The 23,601-nt window shown below is 38.8% G+C and overlaps 1 protein-coding gene across 3 annotated transcripts in view; it reads right to left on the reverse strand.

Annotated features, from left to right (window-relative positions):
- Positions 1 to 3,135: 3,135 nt before the first annotated feature.
- L2HGDH (L-2-hydroxyglutarate dehydrogenase) overlaps positions 3,136 to 23,601 on the reverse strand; it is a 43,374-nt gene continuing 22,908 nt past the window's right edge. Inside the window, exons 7-10 of one of the 3 annotated variants that reach the window (XM_040620882.1) lie at positions 18,094 to 18,261; positions 16,805 to 16,962; positions 15,407 to 15,538; positions 3,136 to 5,212 (exon numbers count right to left, since the gene is read on the reverse strand). In XM_040620882.1, the coding sequence (XP_040476816.1) occupies positions 5,017 to 5,212; positions 15,407 to 15,538; positions 16,805 to 16,962; positions 18,094 to 18,261 (654 nt within the window). In that variant the 3' untranslated portion in view covers positions 3,136 to 5,016. The remainder of the gene's footprint in view (positions 5,213 to 15,406; positions 15,539 to 16,804; positions 16,963 to 18,093; positions 18,262 to 23,601) is intronic. The other 2 variants (XM_040620884.1, XM_040620883.1) reach the window with 2 other exon arrangements.

Consider the following 23,601-nt stretch of genomic DNA (forward strand, 5'->3'; position numbering starts at 1 on the left):
CAAACTGGAAAAAATATTTGCAATTCATTTTCTAAATTTTCCCTAATATCTAAGAGAGATCCTACAGGGGCACCTGGATCACTCAGACAGTTAAGCATCTGACTCTTGATCTCAGGTCAGGTCTCAATCTCAGGTCATGTGTTCAAGCCCCATGTGGGACTCCACATGGGGCCTACTTTAAATAAATAAATAAATAAATAAATAAATAAATAAATAAATAAATAAATAATTCGTACAAATTAATAAGACCAAAACTCAAGGGGAAAAAAGGATAAAGTATATGAAAAAACCGGTTCACAGGAAAGGAAATGTAAATGTCTCTTAAGTCTATTAAACATGGGGATGCCTGAGTGGCTCAGTCAATTAAGCATCTGCCTTTGGCTCAGGTCATGATCCCAGAGTCCTGGGATGGAGCTCAGCAGGCAGCCTGCTTCTCCCTCTGCCTGCCACTCCCCCTGCTTGTGCTCGTGCTCTCTCTCTTTCTGACAAATAAATTAAACCTTTTTTTTAAAAAAAAGTATATTAAACATGTTCAACTTCACTCATATTACAAAAAATTTAAATTATACTATTAATTTTTTACCTACTAGAATAGCCACCCACACAGATCAAAAAGTCTTATTATATACTATGTTGGTGAGAAAATGGGGAAGTAAATACTCTAGTATACTATTTGTGAGAGCTTAAATTGGTTCAACCTCTACCAAGGGCAACTTGACACTATCTATCAAAGTTGCAAAGACAAATACCCCTTGACCCAGCAAATTCTAAGAATGTGTCCTATCGGTATACTTGCTCATACATAAAATGATTTAACACAGTTATTCACTGCAGTACTGCTACAGCAAAAACAAAAGTAACCCAGAAATAAACGATTTAAATAATCGTCAGTAGATATAAGGGCCTGGTTCAACAAGTAACAATAAATTCACGGAATAGAAGCTATAAAATCAATCAAGAAGAACCAGGCTGTGTTCAGGCTACTTGAACATTATCAAAGAGAGTGCAAAGTGAAAAGAGCAGGGACTATAACATGGTATGCAGAGTATGCTACCACTTGTGTAAAAGAAATGGAGGCAGGTGGGGGGGGGAGGGGACGACAGTGGCACCTGCGTGGCTCAAGTCCTTAAGTGTCTGCCTTCGGCTCAGGTCATGATCTCAGGGTCCTGGGGTTGAGCCCAACATCAGGCTCACTGCTCTTCCCTCTCCCTCAGCAGCTCCCCCTGCTTGTGCTATCTCACACTCTCTCTGTCAAATAAAATCTTTAAAAAAAGAGGTGGGATTTTATTATATATAATATCTCTGCAAGGCTGCGCAAGAGATATTGACAATTTTTGTTGTATCAGGATGAGAACTGGGTGGCTTGGAGGAGAGGAGATTCTTTTTTTTAAAGATTTTATTTGTTTGACAGAGACGGCCAGAGAGGGAACACAAGCAGGAGGAATGAGAGAGGGAGAAGCAGGCTTCCCACGGAGCAGGGAGCCTATGCAGGGCTTGATCCCAGGATCCTGGGATCATGTCCCCAGCCAAAGGCAGACACTTAACAACTGAGCCACCCAGGTGCCCTGAGGAGATTCTTTTATTGAGTACATTTTGGGGACTTTTGAATTTTCAACCATAAGAATGTTGTACTTACTCAAAATATTAATTAAAAAAATTTTTAAATAAAAAATTTCCAACCCCAGGGCGCCTGGGTGGCTCAGTTGGTTAGGTGTCTGCCTTCAGCTCAGGTCATGATTCCAGTGTCCTGGGACTGAGCCCCACATTGGGCTTCTTGCTGAGCGGGGGATCCTGCTTCTCCTTCTTTTCTGCCTTTGCCTGCTGCTCCCCTTGCTTGGGCTCTCACTCTTTCTGTCAAATAAACAAATAAAATCTTTAAAAAAAAAATTCTAACCCCATTATAAACACTTGCTTCAAGTGTTAAATAATACAAGCATTAGGGGCACCTGGCTGGCTGTCAGCAGAGTCTGTGACTCTTGATCTCAGGGTTGTGAGTTTGAGCCCCATGTTGGGTGTAGAGATTACTTAAAAATAAAATCTTTTTAAAAAACATGGAAGTATTGGGGGTTCCTGGGTGGCTCAGTGTGTTAAGTGTTGGCCGCTGACTCAGGTCATATTCCCAGGGTCCTGGAATCGAGCCCTGCATCTGGCTCTCTGCTCGGCAGGGAGCCTGTTTTTCCCTTTGCCCCTCTGCCTGCTCTCTCTCTCTCTCAAATAAATAAATAAATGAAATCTTTTAAATAAAAAAATATGGAAGTATTAAACACATACAATACTCAATCATAAATTTGAGTTAAAATTAATATGCTATATTAATTATTTGATAAACAGTAATTTTGTCTTTTTAGAATTTAGAATGGCTTTTGGGAGATAACTTGAATAATCTAAACACACCTCAAATTTTAAAAGGCAGAGAAAATTGTACCACTAATATTCTCCCATTGAAAAGCATTTTCAAGAAGGACTTACTCAACATTTCTCCCATTTACTCTCTCCTACTTCCTCAATTTATTTAAAGATACAAGTGCTGCCAGTCAGAAGCAAACCAAAGCAATGCCACAGGAAACAATAAATGTCATTGTCACTCACTTTCATGGTTTGTTGCTGTAGCTAACACTGGTCCTGTTACAGTCCACCTGCTAAAAAGAAGTTGGAGCAGGCTCTCAGACAGATCATTTGCCCTATAACCCTTATGGGAGGCTTATGCCCAGAAATCCAACCCTGTAAGAGATAGCATAACCAGAATGTCTTCCTAAGAGAAACTATAATTATTTATGAAACTCCAATTTGATTTATTCATTCCCCCCCCCACTTCCTGCAAAGCATGGTGTGTTTATATGTTACATATATATTCTGCTATGGAACAGAGCATGGTGCCCTGGGGTATGAAGATGACACTGAGGTCAGCCAGATACCACCACCATTACCAAATGCAAAGCCGTTTTTGTAAGCGGGGAAGTGCTATACTTTTTATCTAAAATATAAACTTCATTTTTATATTATACACGAACTAGTTTTTTCATTTTTTTAAAGATTGGCTACTATTTAAAGGTATGATAGCTCATGTTTCACACAGAAAACATTCACTTGAATCAGAGTTTTATGAAACTAAAGATTATGTTCACAACACCAAGGCTCATTAAAATATTTTAATATCAATTTACATTTTTCTTCTCTCAGAAATACACAAAACTTTCAAATATCATTATCAGTATTACACAACAAAACCTGATTGATATAAATAAATATAAAATGTTTTACAAACAGAATAACCTACACATTCGAAACACTTTTAATAATTTTTTTCACTTGCATTTTTTGGGGGTATAATGTAGACCCAAATGGAATAAGGGTTGCTTTAATTAGGATATTTTGTAATTTCAATCTTTCACAGCTTAGTATATATGCTATCTCACTGTTTATGAAATAGAGAACTGTAAAATTTTCCATCTCTTAATAGTCTTGTAATGGAACAGAAAAATATCCTGTGTGTCCCATTTCTTGGAGGAATCAGTTGATATGAAGAACCATTAGGGCTGGTCTCTTCTGTGAGTGGTTTCTGAATGCTTTCCAAATGCTCATCCCTCGTGTCAGATAACTGCCTCATCTATACCTGGGATGCGCTACTTCTTGCACATGAGCTGGCGACACAGCCTTTCAAATTAATGCCTGAGGAGCTCAAACAATGAAATCACTGAGGCTTGAAGTGAAAAGGATGAAAACAGAAGTTTTTCCTACCAGTCAAAATGCACATCCTTTGACTCATCACACAGATTTGGAGAGAGAAAAGAATGAAGAGTGGAAGATCAATCCTGAGAGAGCACATATATGAGGGAATGAATGAAAATGTCTCACCTAAATGATGGTTCTGTAATAAAAGTTTCCCCAATCAGTAGGCTGCCAAAAATTCATTTATATTTCTATTTTCCAACCTTCTGAAGTGCAAGAATCATTTCAACAGATACCACACACGTATATACAGTATACAGTACTGGCACTGGGCCACAATTAAAAATATTCATGAAGTACACATGAATGTAAGGCACTTTTGCGGTTTACAAAAGTGAATGCCTCAAAGTTAGGTATTTCCCCCAAATGAAGAAATATCCTCATAAAAGTTCATAGGATCCCTGAAAACCAAGTAGGCATGAATAATTAGTGATCTTGGCCAACGTTTGAGAAACTTGGTGTGACTGAAAAACAGAGATATAGAGGTAAATAATTTTTAAAATTACAGAGTTCTGTATATCAGTGTCAGGATTCTAAAACTGCTCTCATAAAAACCTATCAGTTCTAAATTCTAAGTTCTTTTAGTTTCTCAACCACAAAAGACTATAAAGAGTAGGCAAGAACCACTCATAGTGCACTGCTGTTTGGATTTAGTGGTAACCCCATACTAAGTCAGTTAAAAAAAAGACTGGGAATAATAAAGCCTTTATGTTTCTTTTGCAAAGTTATTTCTTACAAATATTATAGCTAAGATAGAATCTTATTCAAACTACTTAAAAATGTGAAATTTCATACATTTTCTTTAAATCAAGAATTTTAAATTCCCAAATACAAATACTGTTGCTCCAAATAATGTGAGCTTTCCTATGACCCTTCAAAATTAAAGGAGGTTTGCAACCTACAATGTACTACTTTCTTATTTAGGAGAGGAAAAAAAGCTTAGGTATCATAAAGTCAAAAATGTTAAGGGAATAATCAATTTTTTGTGCCATCGTTCCCAGAAATTCTAGAAGGGCCAATTCTCTAGATCATGGTTGGTGAGGTCAATAACAAAGTCAGGGATTCAGGACAGATACAACTGTACCTTGCTTCTTTATTCACAAAGTAAAAGAGCATGGACTTTAAAAAATTATTATTTCTATGTTAGAGCATTCTAACAGTTCAGTTGTTATCTAAATGAGATACCCAAAAATGAGATTTTCAAATCATTTTCCTTAAAGGGTGCAATTAGCATATTCTCGTTGCTGAATGTGGAAATTAAAATGCATACCTAGCTCCTTACATTATTTACAATTTAAATCTTTGCTGTACTTCATCTGCGATCATGCCAGAAATTGCAAGAGAAGAAGTAGCAGCAGGGGAAGGTGCATTTCTCACATGAAGAATGTGACTTCCAATAGCCCCAACTCCTCCATCAAATACAAAATCTTCTACCAGATTTCCATCTCTATCCAGGGCTTGGGCTCTTACTCCAGCTGGACCTCTGCAAAAGTAAGAGTGGTAGTCAACTGACTGGAAGAGATAGGACACTTTACAAATCAGTGGTTTCAAAGTATTCTTAAACCAATAAAGTCTTTATTCTTCTAAGTGCACAATTATGCAGAAACCCAATAGGTTTGCATTTAGCCAAAGGCTATCAGTTTGTAGCCTGTCAAATACACCCTTAGCCTAAAGCATAATGCCTGCCACATAACATTGTCAATAAATGCTACCAAAGAATACACAGATATTTACTTATAAATATTTGTTTTTCCCCAAAGTAGCAGATAAATCCACACTTAGAACAGATTAATTAATTTGGATTTATAAGATGAATTTATTATAAAATCAATGGGAATAAATAAGTCTCTTCTAATATAAAGTAATAAAAATAGGAGTTATGTATGTCAGTTGCATTCCTACGTAACTACAGAATTCTATTTATTTTTGCATTTTGCTTTGATTGTAAACTAAAATTGATGGAGAGCAATATTTGCAAATGGCAGCAAGTTATTTTTTGTAGTTTGTTTTTATTTTCAACAGTTTAGCCTTCACTATCAGGATAACCTTCAAATAAATAGAGATAATAAGAAAAGCAAAAAAAATGAATTAACTTGGCAGCATGTTAATATGGTAAGAGCCTTTACGACTGTAAGTTCTGCTTTACAACACTTGAGTTCACAAATTAATTTTTTTAAGATAGTTAAAATTTACAGATGAAATTTGAATAAAATATTTTTGAATCCAAAAGTATCTCCCTTATACAAGACCAAGCAAGGGTGTGTCATATATTGGACTCATGTGCAATGTGGTGGCTACAAACGCCCAGTTCCTAAGTGTGAGACAAAGGGCAAGCCTGTCCATCATGGCGTTAACCGGCTGAAGTTTGCCCGAAGCCGTCAGTCTGTTGCAGATGAGCGAGCCAGACGTCCCTGTGGGGCTCTGAGAGTCCTGAATTCTTACTGAGTTGGTGAAGATTCCATGTACCAATTCTTTGAGGTTATCCTCATTGATCCATTCCATAAGCTATCAGAAGAAATCCTGACACCCAAGGGATCACCAAACCACAAGCACAGCGAGACATGAGGACTGACATCTGCAGGCTACAAGAGCCAAGAGCTGTGGCCTTAGAAAGGGTCATAAGTTCCACCACACTATTACTGGTTCTTACTGTGCGCCATGGAGAAGACACGATGCTCTCCAGCTCCACCATTACTGCTAATAATACTTGTAAAATTCTTACCTAATACACAATTAGGACAGTCATGTCTGCTTAAAGTATTGTCTGTTAAAATTAGTTGTCTGCAGATTGTCCTTTGAATGCGTTGTCAAAATTATGAAAGTTGAAGTGTAATCATGTCTGAAGACTATTAAGTGATGGTGTATTTTGTTTTGCTTTATCTTATTAGGGAGTATACAGCTAGTGTTTAAAATGCTGCTTGGTATAATAGGTGTAAAACAAATTCTGTAGACGTGGAATGCAGGAGCTAGCCATGTCATTTGTTGGTGCATGTAATGAAACCTACACCTCGTTGGGGTGATGCAATGCTCTGCTGGTTTACTCTCAAATGGCTGTTTGTAGAGGTTTGGTAAGAACAAGCTTTTTAAATTGGATTTTGCTTGGAAATGTGAAGAACACCCTAATCTTTTATCATGATCACATGCAGAATAATAAAGCTAACTAGGGCCCACATCTTGAGGTTGAATCCAATGTTCTATTTACATAACTGCAGCTTCTAAAAGAATAGTTTAAAGGAATGCCACCATTTTCAGGAGAATTGAATAAAGCTGGTGTAAGAGGGTTCTCTTACAAACGAAAATAAATCCTGCTTAACCTAAAAAAAAAAAAAAAAAAAAAATTACCTCCCTTGGAACTGTTCAGAAAACCGAGTTTGAAAACAGCTGCCTTAGGGGTGCCTGGCTGGCTCGGCTGGTAAAGCAGGCAACTCTTGATCTTGAGGTTGTGAGTTCAAGCCCCATGTTGGGCATAAAGCTTACTTAAAATAATAATTAGAAAAAAAAAAGAAAACAGCTGACTCAAACACACCACGAAGACTCAAGAAATTAGGCAACAATATTAAACATTTTTAGTGATTCTGGGCCAATGAAGGTAAGTACTTGAGGAAGACAGAGAGAACACTATAATAGCACTGTCCTCTAATGATGGTAAGATAATGACTAAGTAATAACTAATAACTATTATTTACTAAGTGCTTTCTCTGTACTGGGAATTCTAATTCTCACAACTGTAAGAGGCTGATACCATTTATATTTAACAGCAAAGAAACAGAGATTAAATAACTTGCCTGAAGTTACACAGCTATAACTGTCCCTTTATAGAGAGGTAAATAAGAATTACAACAAGGGTAAAAGGTTCTATAATAAAGGCAAGTAATCTGCCCTATAGAAGCCTGCAGGGAATCTGGGGAAGGGGATTTTTGAGGTGTAAGGATTTCCAAGGAAGAATCAGATACAACCCTTAGAACACAAAAAGAACCAGACTGAAGCTAAAATTTCTTCTGGTAAGGATACAGATCAGCTGATACACCTGTTATCAGCCAGTGTGTGCTCCATGTTGTACGTGCTGTCCTTGCAGCTTAGCTCAGCTCACCAAGCAGCATTTCTCCCCTCCTTTCCTGAAGAATGCTGCTGTTGCTTTTAAGAGCATCTCTAGGAGTCTTCTTGTCCTGCTCCTTTTATCTGGCAGAAGGCCAACATGTAGGGGACACACAGTGACATAACCAGCCATGGATGTTGAGTGATCAAAATAGAACTTTCCCCTCTTACAGAGGTTTAGTTAGTACATTCCCTTGACTTCCGCTTCCAAGCAAATGTAAGTTAATACTGATTAGCTGCAATTACAAATGTCTATACTTAATTTATTTCTCTTAAGACACCAGTTATCTTCTCAGTGTCCCCTCCCGCCCAAGTGTTCAAAGCGTAATCCAAAGTGTGAAAAACAATATACAATATTGTTTTTCTAAGTATCTCACTTTAGCTCAAACTAAAGTTAACTATTTAACATGAAATGTTTAAACTACAAAAGTCTTTGTGTTCCCTCTTCAGCACTTAATGCAACTTCAGGGTTTTTCTTTGCATGATTATATATAGGCATTCCCCCACAAAATACCTCATCTTGACATGAGCATTGTACCTTGAAATTTCAGGTAAGATAAATCATAAATTTCTTAAGGGCCAATATCTTACACAACACCCCTACTTCACCCCCATGTCTAGATTGGTGCCTTGTACATAGTAAGTACTCAGTAAGGCTAGAAACGTAATTTTTCTTAACTTCTAATTCTTTTTTTTTTTTAAGTAGGCACGATAACCGCGTGGAGCCCAACGTGGGTCCCAAATCCATGACCCTAAGATCAAGACCTGAGCCGAGATTAAGAGTCGGGTGCTTAACTGATTAAGCCACCCAGGTGCCCCTTAATTTCTAATTCTTTAAAATTCTATTTTAATAGCTGAAAGAACAAGCTAGCAAATTTAATATTTGTGAATTCAGCTACCTCGACCTGTTTAGTGCTATCTATAGCTGTGTATTTTGCTGTATTTATAGCTAAATTTAATGGTAATGTAAATTCTAAACCCTTACATGTCTAGAAACAAAAGGTGAATATGTAACTAATGGCATTCCTTCATCTGAAGAGTGCTATATTTACTGCTTTATTGTTCTGTGGCAGGCATTACTCTGTGAGCTGGAAAAGAGCTATGAAAGGCTACAATTGACATCTTTGACCAGTTCCAAATAGGACAATTTAGTATTTTATAAAACTCACCATGGGATCTACTGTTAATCTAAAAATAGAAGTTCACATGAGCATATTGCATGGGGAAAGTAAACTACTCCATTTTAATTTTCCAAACATGAAGGAGGAGTATTTTTGTTACTAACCTTCACCCTAAATGGATTGACAAGAGTACATGGTTTTTCTATGCCCAGTTTTTGAATTTTGTTGAGAACTTGATTTGGGGATTAGAACTTTTTTAGCCTTTGTATATATTTTCTGAGGGCTTGAATAACACAAGCATTCTGTGATGGGAGTTGTGGAGTCCTATACATATTTAGTCAAGTGTTTTAATTGCGTTTTTCAAATCATCTAATATTTTATCTGCTTGATTTATCTTCTATCAACAGACAAGTCTTAAAATCACCCACAACTCTGGATTTGTTGATTTCTGCTTGCAGTTATGTCCATTTTTGTTCTCTGTATTTCATATCTCTGTTATATGCAACAAGTTTACAGTGACTTATTGCTAATAATTTTTGCCTTAGAGTATATTTTATCTAAAATGACTAGTATTCATCATTTCCTCCCCCTCCCCCTCCTTTTTTTTTTTTTTATTAAAGATTTTATTTATTGGGACACCTGGGTGGCTCAGTTGGTTAAACGTTTGCCTTGGCTCAGTTCATGATCCCAGGGTCCTGGGATCAACCCTCATTTGGCTCCTTGCTCAGCGGGGAGCCTGCTTCTCTCTCTGCCTACTGCTCCCCCTGCTTGTACTCTCTCTGACAAATAAATAAATCTTTAAAAAAAAAAGATTTTATTCATTTATTTGAGAGGGGGAGATACAGCAGGTGCAAGAGAGTATAAGTGGTGGGGATGGGCAGAGGAAGAGGGAGAGAAAGAATCCCATGACCTTGAGATCATGACCTGAGCCAAAACCAAGAGCTGAACACTCAATCAACTGAGCCACCCAGGTGCCCCTACTCATCTTTCTTCTAATAAGCAATTTGCCTAGCACATAGATGAATTTTTTTTTGATTCAACATGACAATTTCTGTCTTAACTACCAAGTATACTTACATTTATTGTAATCACTGATATGTTTGATTTCTACCATATTATTTTATGCTCTTTTTAACCTGATTTTTCTGGTTTTTTTTTTCACATCCTTTCTTGACTTACTGAGTTTTCTTTAATATTTTTAAAGATTCATTTATTTTAGAGAGAGAGTGAGTGTGAGTGGGGGGGAGGGGCAGAGGGAGAGAGAAGAGAGAATCCCAAGCAGACTCTGCTCTGAGCATGGGGCCAGACCAGGGCTTGATCTTACCACCCTCAGATCATGACCTGAGCTGAAGCCAAGAGTCAGACACCTAGCCAACTGGACCACCCGGGCGCCCCTTGAATGTTTACATTCTTTTTTCCTCCTGTACTAATTTGGAAGTTATATAATCTATTTCCATTCTTGTATTTTGTTTTATTTATTCAGATGGGATTCACTGTGCATCCTGTGAATTTTACGTCTTTTTGTCAATCCTAGGAAATTCTCAAATACTCTTCAAAGTATTGCCTCTTCTCAATTTCTCTGGAAATCCTATGACGTATACAGTCTGGAATCTTCTCATTTTCTTCTCCATGTCTTTTAATTTCTACATCATACACCTTTATCTTGCAATGTCACTCTCTAATTATTCAGATTTACCTTTCAACTTATTAATTTTCTCTTAAGGTAGGTCTAACCAACTGTCTTAGTCATTTGAGTTTTAAAATGTAAGAACTCTATTTTTCATTTCTAGAAATTCTAGTTAGTTGGTTTCCAAATTTGCCCAGATTTTGGGGGGGGGGTGTCTTATTCTTTTTCATGTTTTCTGGATTATTTTATGATTTCTGATATTATTATTATCCATTTAAATTCACTGGGTTACTTTACAGTCTAACATTACTGTTAGCCAAAGTTATTAGAGGTCTAATTCTGGTATTTATTCTATGTGCTTATTTCTCCCTATGGTGCTTCATAACTTTTGATGGCAAGGTCCCATTCAGAACGGCAGGACTTTATCTAGCGGGAGTTCCATAGGGTTGGATTGAGGTTATGTCCCTCTACGGAGGCTTTACATTTGCTTCTATCTGGTGCTCCGTCCTCCTTTGAGGTATTACCATCCTCAAAGAACTTTTGTTTTTAATGGAAATTTTTAAACACATACAAAAGTAAAATGAATGGCACAACGAACTGCTATGTATATATCACCTAGTTCCAACAATAACCAACACACAGCTAATCTTGTTTCGTCTACATCTCTACTCACTATCCGCCTCTTTTCAACTGGATTATTTTAAACCAAATCCCACATAGCATTACCATCTCACTTCACTTCTTTTAAAAGGATTCTTAAAAATAATAATTCAAAACTAATAATTGCTTTGTATTAACAATATTCAGTCTGTGGTCAAATTACCCTGATTCTCTCTCTCTGATTTGAGAGAGAGAGAGAGAAATAGTTTGAAGAAGGATCCAAACAAGACTGGACCTACTTTTTTTTTTTTTTTTTTTAAGTTATCTCTACACCCAACGTGAGGTTGGAACTCATGACATGATTAAGAGTCTCGTGTTCTATGAACTGAACCAGTCAGGCACTCTGGGATCTACTTTTTAAGTTAATTTCTCAGCTTAAGGTTCCTAGATCAAGCTGGTAGTATAAATTCAAACTCCAAGCACTTGTGAAGGCAGGCCCAGGCTTCTAGATTTTTAGGAGCTTCTAGCCCCCTCCACATCCTCCCTACCCCCAAGACCAGGACAGACAAAATTTTCCTTAATACTTCCTGGTGCCAAGGGGATTTTTTTTTCCCTACACTTTTATCTTCACTGAAGGTATAGCCCTTCAAGAGCCCCTGGCTTTACATAGGGGTCTCAGTTCCAAGTTTTTGTCTTTTATAAACAGGCCTCCTTCCCAGCACTTGACCAGCAATTAAAATGTTAAGTCCCTAATGTTTTATACCTTGCTTTACGTAGTGGGTCCATGAGCTTTTACAACCACAAAATCCACTGAGCACTTAAGATCTGCATATTTTATTGTATATAAATCATATATCAATTAAAAATAAAAGCTCAGTTATATTTGCATGAAAATCAGCAAATCTACCCCCCTCCTACCCAGAATAGCATCAGCACCAATTCCTCTCAGTACATGGGTTTTCAGTTTTCTCTTTGTTTTTGCTCGTGGGATGCTCCTTACTTTCCTGCATTCACAACTATATGGATTTCAAGGGATTCTTATATTTTCTCCGGACTCTTGAGTATTTTGTAGCATGAGGGTTGCCAAATTGCCTAGACTAGTTGTTCTCAACCAAGGGAGATTTTGCCCCCTAGAGGACATTTGGCAATGTCTGGAGACATTTTTGGTTCTAACTAGTGGAGTAGTGCTGGCATTTAGTGGGTACCAGGGACACTGCTAAACATTCCATAATGAACTGGACAGTCTCCCACAGAAAAGAATTATTTGGGCCAAAATGTCAATAGTGCCAAGATTGGGAAACCTTGATCTACATCACCTTAATTGTAGGAATGTTTGGTTTTCACCTTTGCCTTTCACAATGACATAGTATAGTCTTTAGCTATCACACCATGAAAACGTCTGACCTGAAAATTTACTCTAAAATTCCCCAAATAAGACATTTTTTTAAATGAAATGTGGGAAAAAGAGGGGATCCTGGCATATGTGTCTTCATCTTTTCCACTCTTACGGGACTAACAGATAAAAACTGTTAGACTACCACGTCAAAATTAATCATAGAACAAATGAAAGGACTTCAGAGCTAAAATTAAGAACCTTAGAAATCATCATTTACCAATAAGAAATGTATATACCTAGGGGAGCCTGGGTGGCTCATTTGGTTAAATGTCCGCCTTCGGCTCAGGTCCTGGTCTCAGGGTCCTGGGATCAAGCCCTGCGTTGAGCCCCTGCTTTGTGGGGACTCTGCTTCTCCCTCTCCCTCTGCCCCTTCCCTGCTTGTTTTTTTTTCTCTCTCTCTCAAATAAATAAATAAAATTAAAATAAAGTAGAAATTCATAACTAGTACATGTATTTGACAGATTATAACTTTACATTCCAATCCAATGTTCACCAGTAAATTATTGCCCCAAATGGTCTGGCTAAGCAGTAGGAAGTCAAGCTGGATGCCCTTCAGTGGCAATTTAAGGACACTATCTTAAGCTAAATATCCCAGTGAAAGTGCAGCTTCAGTTCTCTTTGACTATCTAAAACTGCTTAATATGCTTCTGCCTCAATATTAATGATAGAGCATTTATGGTTTTACTACACTGAGCTGCAAGACAGGCAGGACTTGAGCTTCAAAATGTGGGAAAGTCTACTGATCTTATTTTATTATTATTATTTAATATTGCAGGCATATAACGAGGTACAGAGACTAACATAATAAACACCTATTTTTTTTTTTTTCACCAAACAGCTTAAGACATAAAGCTCACAGATATATGACAGAGGCCACCTATGAAAGCCTGATCCCATCCCCTTCTCTTCCCAGAGGTAACCACTCCCCCGAATTAGGTGCTTATTACTCCCATGCTCGTTATTATTTTCACATGACATATACAATCCATAAACTATATATGGTATTGTTTAAACTGATATAAATGGTATCAAACATATTTTCTACAACTTCCTTTTTGCTACTGATAATTCCTTCTTTTAACAGCTATAGGAATCAAGGGAAGGAGTATATGGAACTGCTGAATGTGTGTCTCCAAAGGGAAACCCTCTGATTAGGTTGAATTTGTCTATAAATGTACCTGTCTACAGTGCTGTGTGCCCTTTTCTACTAATGCATCTGGAAAATGAAATTCACACCCTTACACTCAGAGACAGGAATACTCACCAAAACCCAGTTCTACCATATAAAATCCACTGGTCTAAAGAGTTTTCCCCAGGCTTCTATGAAAGGGTGGTAATAGAATACGGGAACTGAATTCACTGCAACTGTTCATATACAGAATTCACTATGTCCACCTATTGTGGGCTTGTTTTTGTTTTTTTAATTTTATTTATTTGAGAGAGAGAGAGAGATTAAGAAAATGAGTGGGGGGAGGGGCAGAGGGAGAAGCAGACTCCCTGCTGAGCAGGGAGACCAATCAGGACTCGATTCCAGGACCCTGGGATCATGACCTGAGCGGAAGGCGATGCTTAACCGACTGAGCCACCCAGGTACCCCCACCTATTGTGTTTTTTAAGGAATATTAATAGCAGTAACAGATACCAGATTTGACCAATCTATTTTCAGATATAAAACGTAAGAAATCTGCTAAAGCAGACCACTGAAAACACAGAAGCCTTTATTTATAGGTGAGTGAAAGAAAAGAAAGCCTAGATATTTTTATCCCTTCCATTTCAGGAGGTGAGTAGAAGGAGTGAGAGAGATAAGAGTAAAAATATTAGCTGGGTTTTAATAGTTCTTCTAAGGATTCAAAGAGGCTGGTCTGAGAATGATACGTTAAGAGTCAGATTTAGACCATGACGCTCAGCTCCCGTAAGGGAGACAGCTGACATGATTATCGCTCTCTTTCCAGGCGAGTTCAGCAGCTGTTACTGAGAAGACAGACACTCAGTGCCCTAGAGATTCATGAAGGGATGGGTTCACGGACAGAGAGTACTTCAAAGTACACTGCTGCTTAGGCCTAACAATAGCTTGGTCAGGGAAAATGGGGAACACCCTAAAATATCACCAAATAGAAAAAGAAAATAGGCTTGGGTGGTATTTAGGACGATGTATAGCTCAAGTCCAGAGAGCCTTTTATCCTTGAGAAAAAAGCTATCCTTCAAGTTATCCTTCCTTGGCCTCACATCCCTGGAGCACGAGGACTCAGGCTGACTGTTACCACACTACTTCCCACCTCTGGCCTGCAGTTTCAATCCCGGAGGGGAGCAGCACCCAAGAAAGAACACGAGAGGAAGAAAGGAAGATGTCATGTATAGACGTATGTCTAAAAGGTTATAAAAAGCAATCAAAATATAATGTTTTCTGTGTTTATTACCTAGTTAACATAGTGATTGATGATCTCATACAGAATTAAAATCAAAAGGCTTTGCAATGACAAGAGTAAGTGGCCAGGGAGATTACAAAATTTCAGGCAAGATGTTTTTATCATGAGTGACAGCTAGACATGAGAGCGAAGGTGGCATCACAATATAGCTACAGTGGACATTCGAGTTTGACGCTGTAAGGTGGCCTAAAGGTTATAAATGCACCTAGTTCAGGCACTAAGGGCCAGGACGCACAAGGCCTGATGCCTACACTGCAAAGGGAACTCAATAGCTTGCTGGGAAAGGGAGGACACACAAAGATTCAGTGGGCACGCGGACTCTGTAAACGTGCTCATGAATCACCACGTCAGAACCACCTCCAGGGTCACCTAGGTCATGACCGTATTTGCAATCCTCACAGCTTTTCCTTACCTCAGTATATCACTGACAGTAATTTCAGGGATAAACTTTTGAAGGTGCTTCACTGTTGCACTGAGAAAACAGGCTTTATACATTTCATTAACTCCATAGGAAAAATTCTGGAACACTAATTTAATCAAGCCACTGAAAGCAAAAAAAAAAAAAAAATCTTTATGAGAGAAAGGAATGATTACTATGAAACATCTTTACAACTACGAGATTGGGGGGGTGACATCACAGAAATATAGGCAAAATCAGAAAAAAAAACACATATGAAAAGAAAATCAACTTTGGTCAATATAAGAAGGAAAGTTCATCAAAGGAATAAACCTGCCAACTTCAATTCCCAGGGAATGCTGCTTTCAAACGCGGATGCTGTAAAGCCCGCCCACAGCAAGGTTTTCTAATGCAGACGCTACACGCTTTCAAAACCACACCTAAAAGGCATCGCAGATCTTTAAATCAGAGCCATTAAGCAAATAGAGTATCTGCTCTTCGTTAGTCAGCCAGAGGCAAGATACTCCAGACCCTCAAGCAGACTCCACGGGGTCTGTGTGTACGTATATGTTTTTAGAAGCACACATGCTAAGATTTCTGTGTCAGAATCAATGAAGGGTGAAACTCGAGTATAGCTTAACAAGCTTTCTAGTGATTCTGATGTGAAACCCTCTAGCGCGCAACGCTGTTAAAAGGACCAAACAAAATACCTCACTAAGTTACTCCTTACTATAATAAAGAATCTGCCATCTAGGTCAACATAATTTATTGTTAGTTTTCCGTGAAAGGAAACAACTTTGGTTATCAGCAATTTTTCTGGTGGTTTTCAAAATAATGGTGACTGGCTTGAAATGATCTTTTCAAAGTAAGCCATCTACTGATTTTGAAAGAAACTTTTTTTTTTCCAAACTCAACTAGAAGATTAGCCAAACAAGATTTGAATTGTCAGATATGTGTTTGGCTCTTGGTCTTGTTTTTTTGACCAAGACACTACCCTGACTCAGAATTTTCTTTCTTTTTTTTTTTTTAAAGATTTTATTTATTTATTTGACAAAGAGATAGAGGGAGCCAGAGAACACAAGCAGAGGGAATGGCAGAGGGAAAGGAAGAAGCAGGCTCCCCACTGAGCAGGGAACCAGAGGTGGGGCTCACAGGACTGGATCCCAGCCCCTGGGATCATGACCTGAGCCAAAGGCAGACGCTTAACCATCTGAGCCACCCAGGCACCCAAGAATTTTCTTGAAGTAGTTAAAACATTAGGTTTATTCCGCAAAGCTCTTAATCTGGATTAATAAAAAACAATCGATACACCAATCACAAATATGAGGATTTACCCAATAAATATAAAGATAAAATTTCCCACATTAAAAATATAAACATATAAAATCTTCTTTTTTTTTTACATAAAGTTACCTCTTGATAATTACATCCATAACATCTCTGGCACTGAAGTCAAAGGGTTTGTAGCCCTCTCGTTTAAAGGCAAGAACTGCATTAGGCCCTAGCCAAATACTGCCGTCCATCCTTGGTGTGAAGTGAACCCCTAGGAAAGGAAACCGGCTATCTGGGACCTAGGGATTTAACATAACAAAGAATTACCATTTCATATTGCATTCTATTATACATGCAAACACTCGACTGGTAATATAAAACACTTTCTTCAGATGCATTTAAGTTGCATTACTTTTTTTTTTTTTAAAGATTTTATTTATTTGTCAGAGAGAGAGAGCACAAGCAGGGGGAGGGGCAGGCAGAGGGAGAAGCAGGCTTCCCGCTGAGCAAGGAGCCCTACGTGGGACTTAATCCCAGGACCCTGGGATCATGACCTGAGCTGAAGGCAGCCGCTTCACTGACTGAGACACCCAGGCATCCCGTTAAGTTGCATTACAGATATTCCCTTCTATATTTACACACTTCTGCCTAGAAATGCCACACAGGAAACAGTGATGCTGTTGACACCAATATACGCTGTCCCATATGTTCCTCTCTCTGGATTAAAGAAGAGAGAGAGAAAGAGAGAGAGAGAACTGTCCTAGTTCAGGTTATTCCCCACTCCCCAGCCCCTAACCCACAACTAGGAATGTATGTGGCTGGCAAGTAAAATCAGAGCTGCCAGGAAAAAACACACATTTATAGTATAGGCCTTTAGAGAGTGGAAATGCATTAGGTTGAAGCAGATGAGGTATACGTTTTGGTACCATCAAAAACATTAAATAGCTGAATAGCGGCAATTTCATCTGGTTCAACCTAGCAGTTCCAGAGAGAAGAATGAATTCTTCATGTAAATGGCTCTGTCTATACCATGAAACTACAGAGTGGCCACATCTCCTTTTCTGCACTTATTGGTAGCAAACTGAGAAAGACAGCTGGGTATCTGGGCATGCTATAAGGGAAAGTTCTCTTATGAGTGCTCTTCCCACCAGAGAAGGGGAAGAACTGGGTTCTTTCTTGATAGTCCCTCCCATGGTACACTCCACTTTCTAGAGACATGCACTTGTAGGCACTTAATTACAATTTCATAACCATGATTTCAGAATAAAGATTTAGGGATTTAATGACAAGAGAAACATGTGAAATGCTTGCCCAAAAAAGCACTTCTAAATAGCTCTTAACTTCTGACCCAAGTAAAAGTTTTTGTTTCATTCCCTTTTTGCCCATAACCATCTTGAGAAGGGTAAGAAGGCAGAAGCATCATCACCTACCGGATAAATATTTCCTTTTACAAGATAGCGTTTTTCTGGCTTCAAGAGCAGGTAATCTCCCCGGAATGGTACAATCTGAGGATCAGGATTACAGCCACTCAACTCTGAAATACGGTCCGAGTAAAGTCCTGCACATGTCACAACATACTGACACTGAACTTCCTCTCCCTAGTGCAAAAGAAAATAAAGAGTAGGAAGTAGAGAGGAGAACAACAGGTCAAGGGAGGAATAGAGATGATAGAAAAGATAGTAAGGGTACAGAAATGGACTTTTTCCTTTTTATTTCTTTTAAAAGAGGAAATTAAGTACAAGTATCAGCAAAATAAGTTCTTCAGTGTTTAGGCAGCAGCTGACGTTTACGGTATTAGCACACAAGATGTCACCTTAAATTCTGTACTTTAGAGGTACAATCGTTGACCTTGTGAGGATACCTAAGTTAGACAGACACATACCCCTATTTTACTAAGATCTACCATGAAACTTAACTATTTGTCGTATTAAGAAGCAAACTTCATTTAAATGGATGGCTCCCACCAATACGGCCTCCTCTGTATTTCAGACAACTTCTCCTGTCTTATCTATGAGAAACTACCCTGTTAGTCTCAGGTTGCTTCACACTCAAAAATCTTGCTCAATTCCAACCCACCAGCCAATTTCTCCTTCCTGATCAATATTGATGCTACTTTTGAAATCCCATTCTTTCAATCCACATTTACTTTGAATACACACTATAAAGTTTGCTTTAATGACTAGGAGACTACTAATCTTAGGCTGCTATATTTTCCCATAAATTTTATTTTGAGGTCCTCTGCATATTTTTTGCTCTACCCTGCCAGCATTAGCCAATTTGTCACCCTACTTCCTAAATGATTTCATCTAACCCCAATTCCCTACCACACTCTAATTCCCATCTCTTTCATTCTTACAGAGTAAACAACTAGCAACCCCTTGCTCCAGGTAATTTCCTGTCCCTAGACTTCTTTTTCAGAAAACCTGTTTCTGAAACCTCGGTTACCTGTCTTGACATTCTTTCTTTCCAGCCCTTACTGATTCAGCCTTATTCTAACCCTTCAACCTATTTTGCATAGCTAGCTACAAAGGTAAGCCTCTTTTCAAGTTACACAACTCACAGTTCTGACAAAAGTCCGATGCAACTTCTTTGTAGTGAATTCAAATTAGCTAGGCTAAACCATGATAGTTTCAAGACCCCTGAGGTCAAAAGAGCTATGTCAACAAAAACAAAAAAAACGCCTTTTTCTAAATAGGTTAATATCTTTCCTGTTCATCTAGAGGTCTACCAGAAGTACAAGAAATATTTTCATGTGATATAAATCTAGTTCCTACTTGAAAGGTCAGCAATTCTTTTGTCCTTGGAACATAAAAAGTAAATAAGACTTCCGAGAAATACAAAGATAAGAGAATTTGTAGAATGGTACCAGCATGCAACAACTTAGAAGTTCTCTTTCAAAAACTCAAAGAACAGTTCCAAAGAAAAAAATGACTAAAAACTTTCACAGGTCCCTGAAATAATTTTATGCTATACATGGAATAATAATTAAATTCAGTAACATATTAATTTCACATCCAAAATCAAGATTTAGGTAAACACTGAATGATGTATTTGTTCAAACAAAAATTTCTTAAAAAAAAATAAACTATGCATCTCTACTGCTATTTCAGAAGTGAAAGACTTTTTCCCCATATATAACATATAAATCTTTAGTTTGCAAATCCTCTCCCCCAAAATTTATTTATTTATTTATTTTTTAAGAGAGGGAGGAGGAGGAGGGGCAGAGGGAAAGGAAGAGAAAGAATCTTTTTTTTTTTTTTAAAGATTTTATTTATTTATTTGAGAGACAGAGAGACAGCCAGTGAGAGAGGGAACACAAGCAGGGGGAGTGGAAGAGGAAGAAGCAGGCTCCCAGCGGAGGAAGCCTGATGTGGGGCTCGATCCCAGGACTCTGGGATCACGCCCTGAGCCGAAGGCAGACCTTAACAACTGAGCCACCCAGGCGCCCCAGGAAGAGAAAGAATCTTAAACAGGCTCCATGCCCAGCGCAGAGTCCAATGCGGGGCTTGATTATAACCCTGAGATCATGACCTGAGCTAAAATCAAGAGTCGGACACTTAACTGACTGAGCCATCCAGGCACCCCCCAAAATTTATTCTTAATTTCACCTCTTTTAACCTCTCATAAAAGCATAGACATTCAACTTAATAAGTTGACTCAAAATTTTTAATTATAAAAAAAATGTTTGGGCGCCTGGGTGGCTCAGTTGATTAAGTGTCTGCCTTCCGCTCAGGTCATGATCCCAGGGTCCTGGGATCTAGTCCCAAACCAGGCTCCCTGCTCAGCAGGGAGTCTGCTTCTCCCTCTGCCTGCCACTCCTCCCTGCTCATGATTTCTCTCTTTCTCACACTCTCAAATAAATAAATAAAATCTTTTAAAAAATAAATAAAAAATTTTTAAAATGCTTAATCATATTTAACTATACTAAAGGTAAATGCCAAAATAAAAGGCAACAGCTATAGCAAGTGCGGGTGAAATATATATTCCCTGGTATCCCAGAGGCCCCTGCGTATCTCCCATCACATGATGCCATACTCTAGTGAAAACGGCCCTTCGAACAGGGCAGGAGCAGAAACACACTTTTAATCCTTCTCTGAATGGAGATCCTGGATGCTCTCTCAGGCACTTGGGCCACATGACCCAGTAGATCTGATGGTAATCAGGGTGTCTGTGGCAGACAGCGATGTTTTATGGAGACTATGGTAGGTCCCTATAGGCAAATCACAACATAGCATTTTAGGATTTTGGAGGAAAGTTATACCATCCTCTGCAGATAACTGTCTTCCTTTTGAGAAAATGCTTCTGGCTTTGACTCAACACTTGACCACAGATCACTAAGTTACCATGTGAACTATCCATTATTAACTGTATGTTGTCTGACTCACCAAGCCACAAAATTGGGTGTGTACAGCAGTACTCTGTCATTAAGGGGTAGCAGAATATACAAGATCAGGAATGTACAGGTCCTGCAGCACACATAAGTTACAGAGGCAGGTGGCTCAAATTCCCATGACCCCAGTCCTGCTAAATTACTTCCTCCTTCTCAAGTTGCCCCTGTGGCCCCATGTGAAGTTCTCTATGATCAGTTGACCAAGGAAGGAAAAATACAGGCCTGGTGTAAAAATAGTTCTGCACAACATTCTGGCACTTGAAAGTGAACAGCTACAAACCAGAGGCCCACTCAGGTTTGACCCTGAAGGAGTATGGTGCAAAGAAATCTTCCCAGTGGGCAGAACTTTGAACACCATGCCTGCTGTTTATCTCACCTAGAAGGAAACATGGGTAGAAGCACAAGTCCATATGGCTTCATATGCAATAACTATTGCTATGGTTGGTCGGTTAGGAAAAGGAGCTCTGGAAAAAAAGGTATGCGAACGGACCTCGCCAAACAGGCTCAAAGAATAAAGATATTTGAGTTCCATGTGAATGCTCACCGACAGTAACCATGGCAGATGAAGATTTTGATAATCAGTAGACAAGATGACCTGCCCTATGGATGTTAATTAGCCTCTTTCCCCAGGCACCCTGTCCTTACTCAATGGCTTCATGAACTAAATGGTTATAGCAACAAGGATGGAGGTGATGCATGCATTCAGCAACTCGGACTTACTCACCAAGGCTGATCTGCCTATTGCCACCGCTGAATGCTCAATCTGCCAACAGCAGATATCAATAGAGCCACTGATATGGTCCCTGGACCACTTCAATTAAAAAAAAAAAAAAGCCAGCACTTAGTCCTCACTGAAATACACTTGCTCCGGGTATAGATCTGTCTTCCCTGACTACAGTGCTTCTGGGGAAACCACCATCTGTGAACCTACAGGATACCTTATTCATCATTATGGTATTTTGCTCAGAAGCATTACTTCTGATCAGTGAGCTTATTTTACAACAAATGAAGTATAACAGTAAGTTCATTCTTATGGAATTCACTGATCTGACCATTTTCTCCACCGTCCTCAAGGTGCTAGGTGACAGAAAGTAGAATGGGTTTTTAAGATTCAGAGCAGAACTAGCTGGCTGGCCACACCTTGCAGGGCTGGGCAATGTCTTCCAGGATGTTCTATATGATTAATATATGGTGTTGCTTCACCCAGACCAGGATTCACAGGTTTGGAAATCAAGAGGGAGAAATAGGAGAAATGGGAGTAGTTCCTTGCTACTACAATAATCTACTAGTGAAATTTTTGTTTTCTATCTGCATAAATTTTGGGCTCTGATGTTTAGAAGTCTTGGTTCCCAAGGGAGAAATGCTTCCGTTAGAGAATAAACAATAGTTCCGTTAACCTGCAGGCTGATACTGCCATACCTGTGTATCAGTGAATCAACAGGCAGAGAGGATTACTGTACTGAATGGGGAAACTAAAAATGAGCCTCAAGGAGAATTAGAGTTGCTACCACACAGAAAGCCTGGGGATGATAAAGAGAAATATGTCCCAAATATAGATCTCCTGGGGGTATCTCCTAGTATTTCTACATATTGATACAAAAGTTAATGGAAACTACCACAACCCAAAATAGGCAGGGCTACAAATGGCACAGACACTTCAGGAGTGGAAGTTTGAGTTATTCCACCAAACTGGAACATGACTAGCTAAGATGCGTGCGAAGGGCAAAGGAGCTGTGGAATCTGTACTGAAAGAAGGAAATTATAAATATCAGCTATAACCACGTGACCGGTGAGAGAAATGAAGAATGTACTAGTTATGAGTATTTCTTCCTGACTTTGAAATAAATATATCTGACTATATATCACCCAATTCTTTCTTTATCCTCATTGTTACGGACTGAATTGTGTCCGCCTCCCACAAGTGCATATGTTGAAGTCCCTGCTCCTAAGGTGACTGTATTTGGAGATAGAGCCTTTGGAGAGGTAATTAAGATTAAATGAGGTCACCTAATCCATCTGATAGGACTGGTGTGCTTATAAGAGTAAGAGATACTAGAGACTGCTCTCTCTGCACATGTGCATGCACAGAGAAGAGGCCATGTGAGGACACAGCAAGAAGGTGGCCATCTACAAGCCAAGAAGAGAGATCTCACCAGAAACGAAACCTGATGGCACCTTCATCTTAGACTTCTAGCCTCTGGAACTGTGATAAAATAAATTTCTGCTCTCTAAGTCACCCAGTCTGTGGTATTCTGTTATGGTAAACAAGAAGACTGATACACCCATCTCTACCATTTCTCCATTATCTAACATGGCGTTTCTCATTTCAGTGCCATGGACATTTGGGACCAGATACCTCTTTGTTGTGGGGGCCTATCCCTCACATCCAGCATCCCTGGCCTCTACCCACTAACTGACAGTAGCACTGACCCCCTCCATCAATTGTGACAACCAAAAATGTCTCCAGACATTGCTGAATATCTCCTGGGTGGCAAAATCACCTCCAGTTGAGAGCTATTGATCTATTATATTAAATAGTGGTTAACCT

The sequence above is a fragment of the Ursus maritimus genome, unplaced genomic scaffold, assembly GCF_017311325.1.
Source record: "Ursus maritimus isolate PB19 unplaced genomic scaffold, ASM1731132v1 scaffold_36, whole genome shotgun sequence".
Taxonomy (NCBI): Eukaryota; Metazoa; Chordata; class Mammalia; order Carnivora; family Ursidae; genus Ursus; species Ursus maritimus.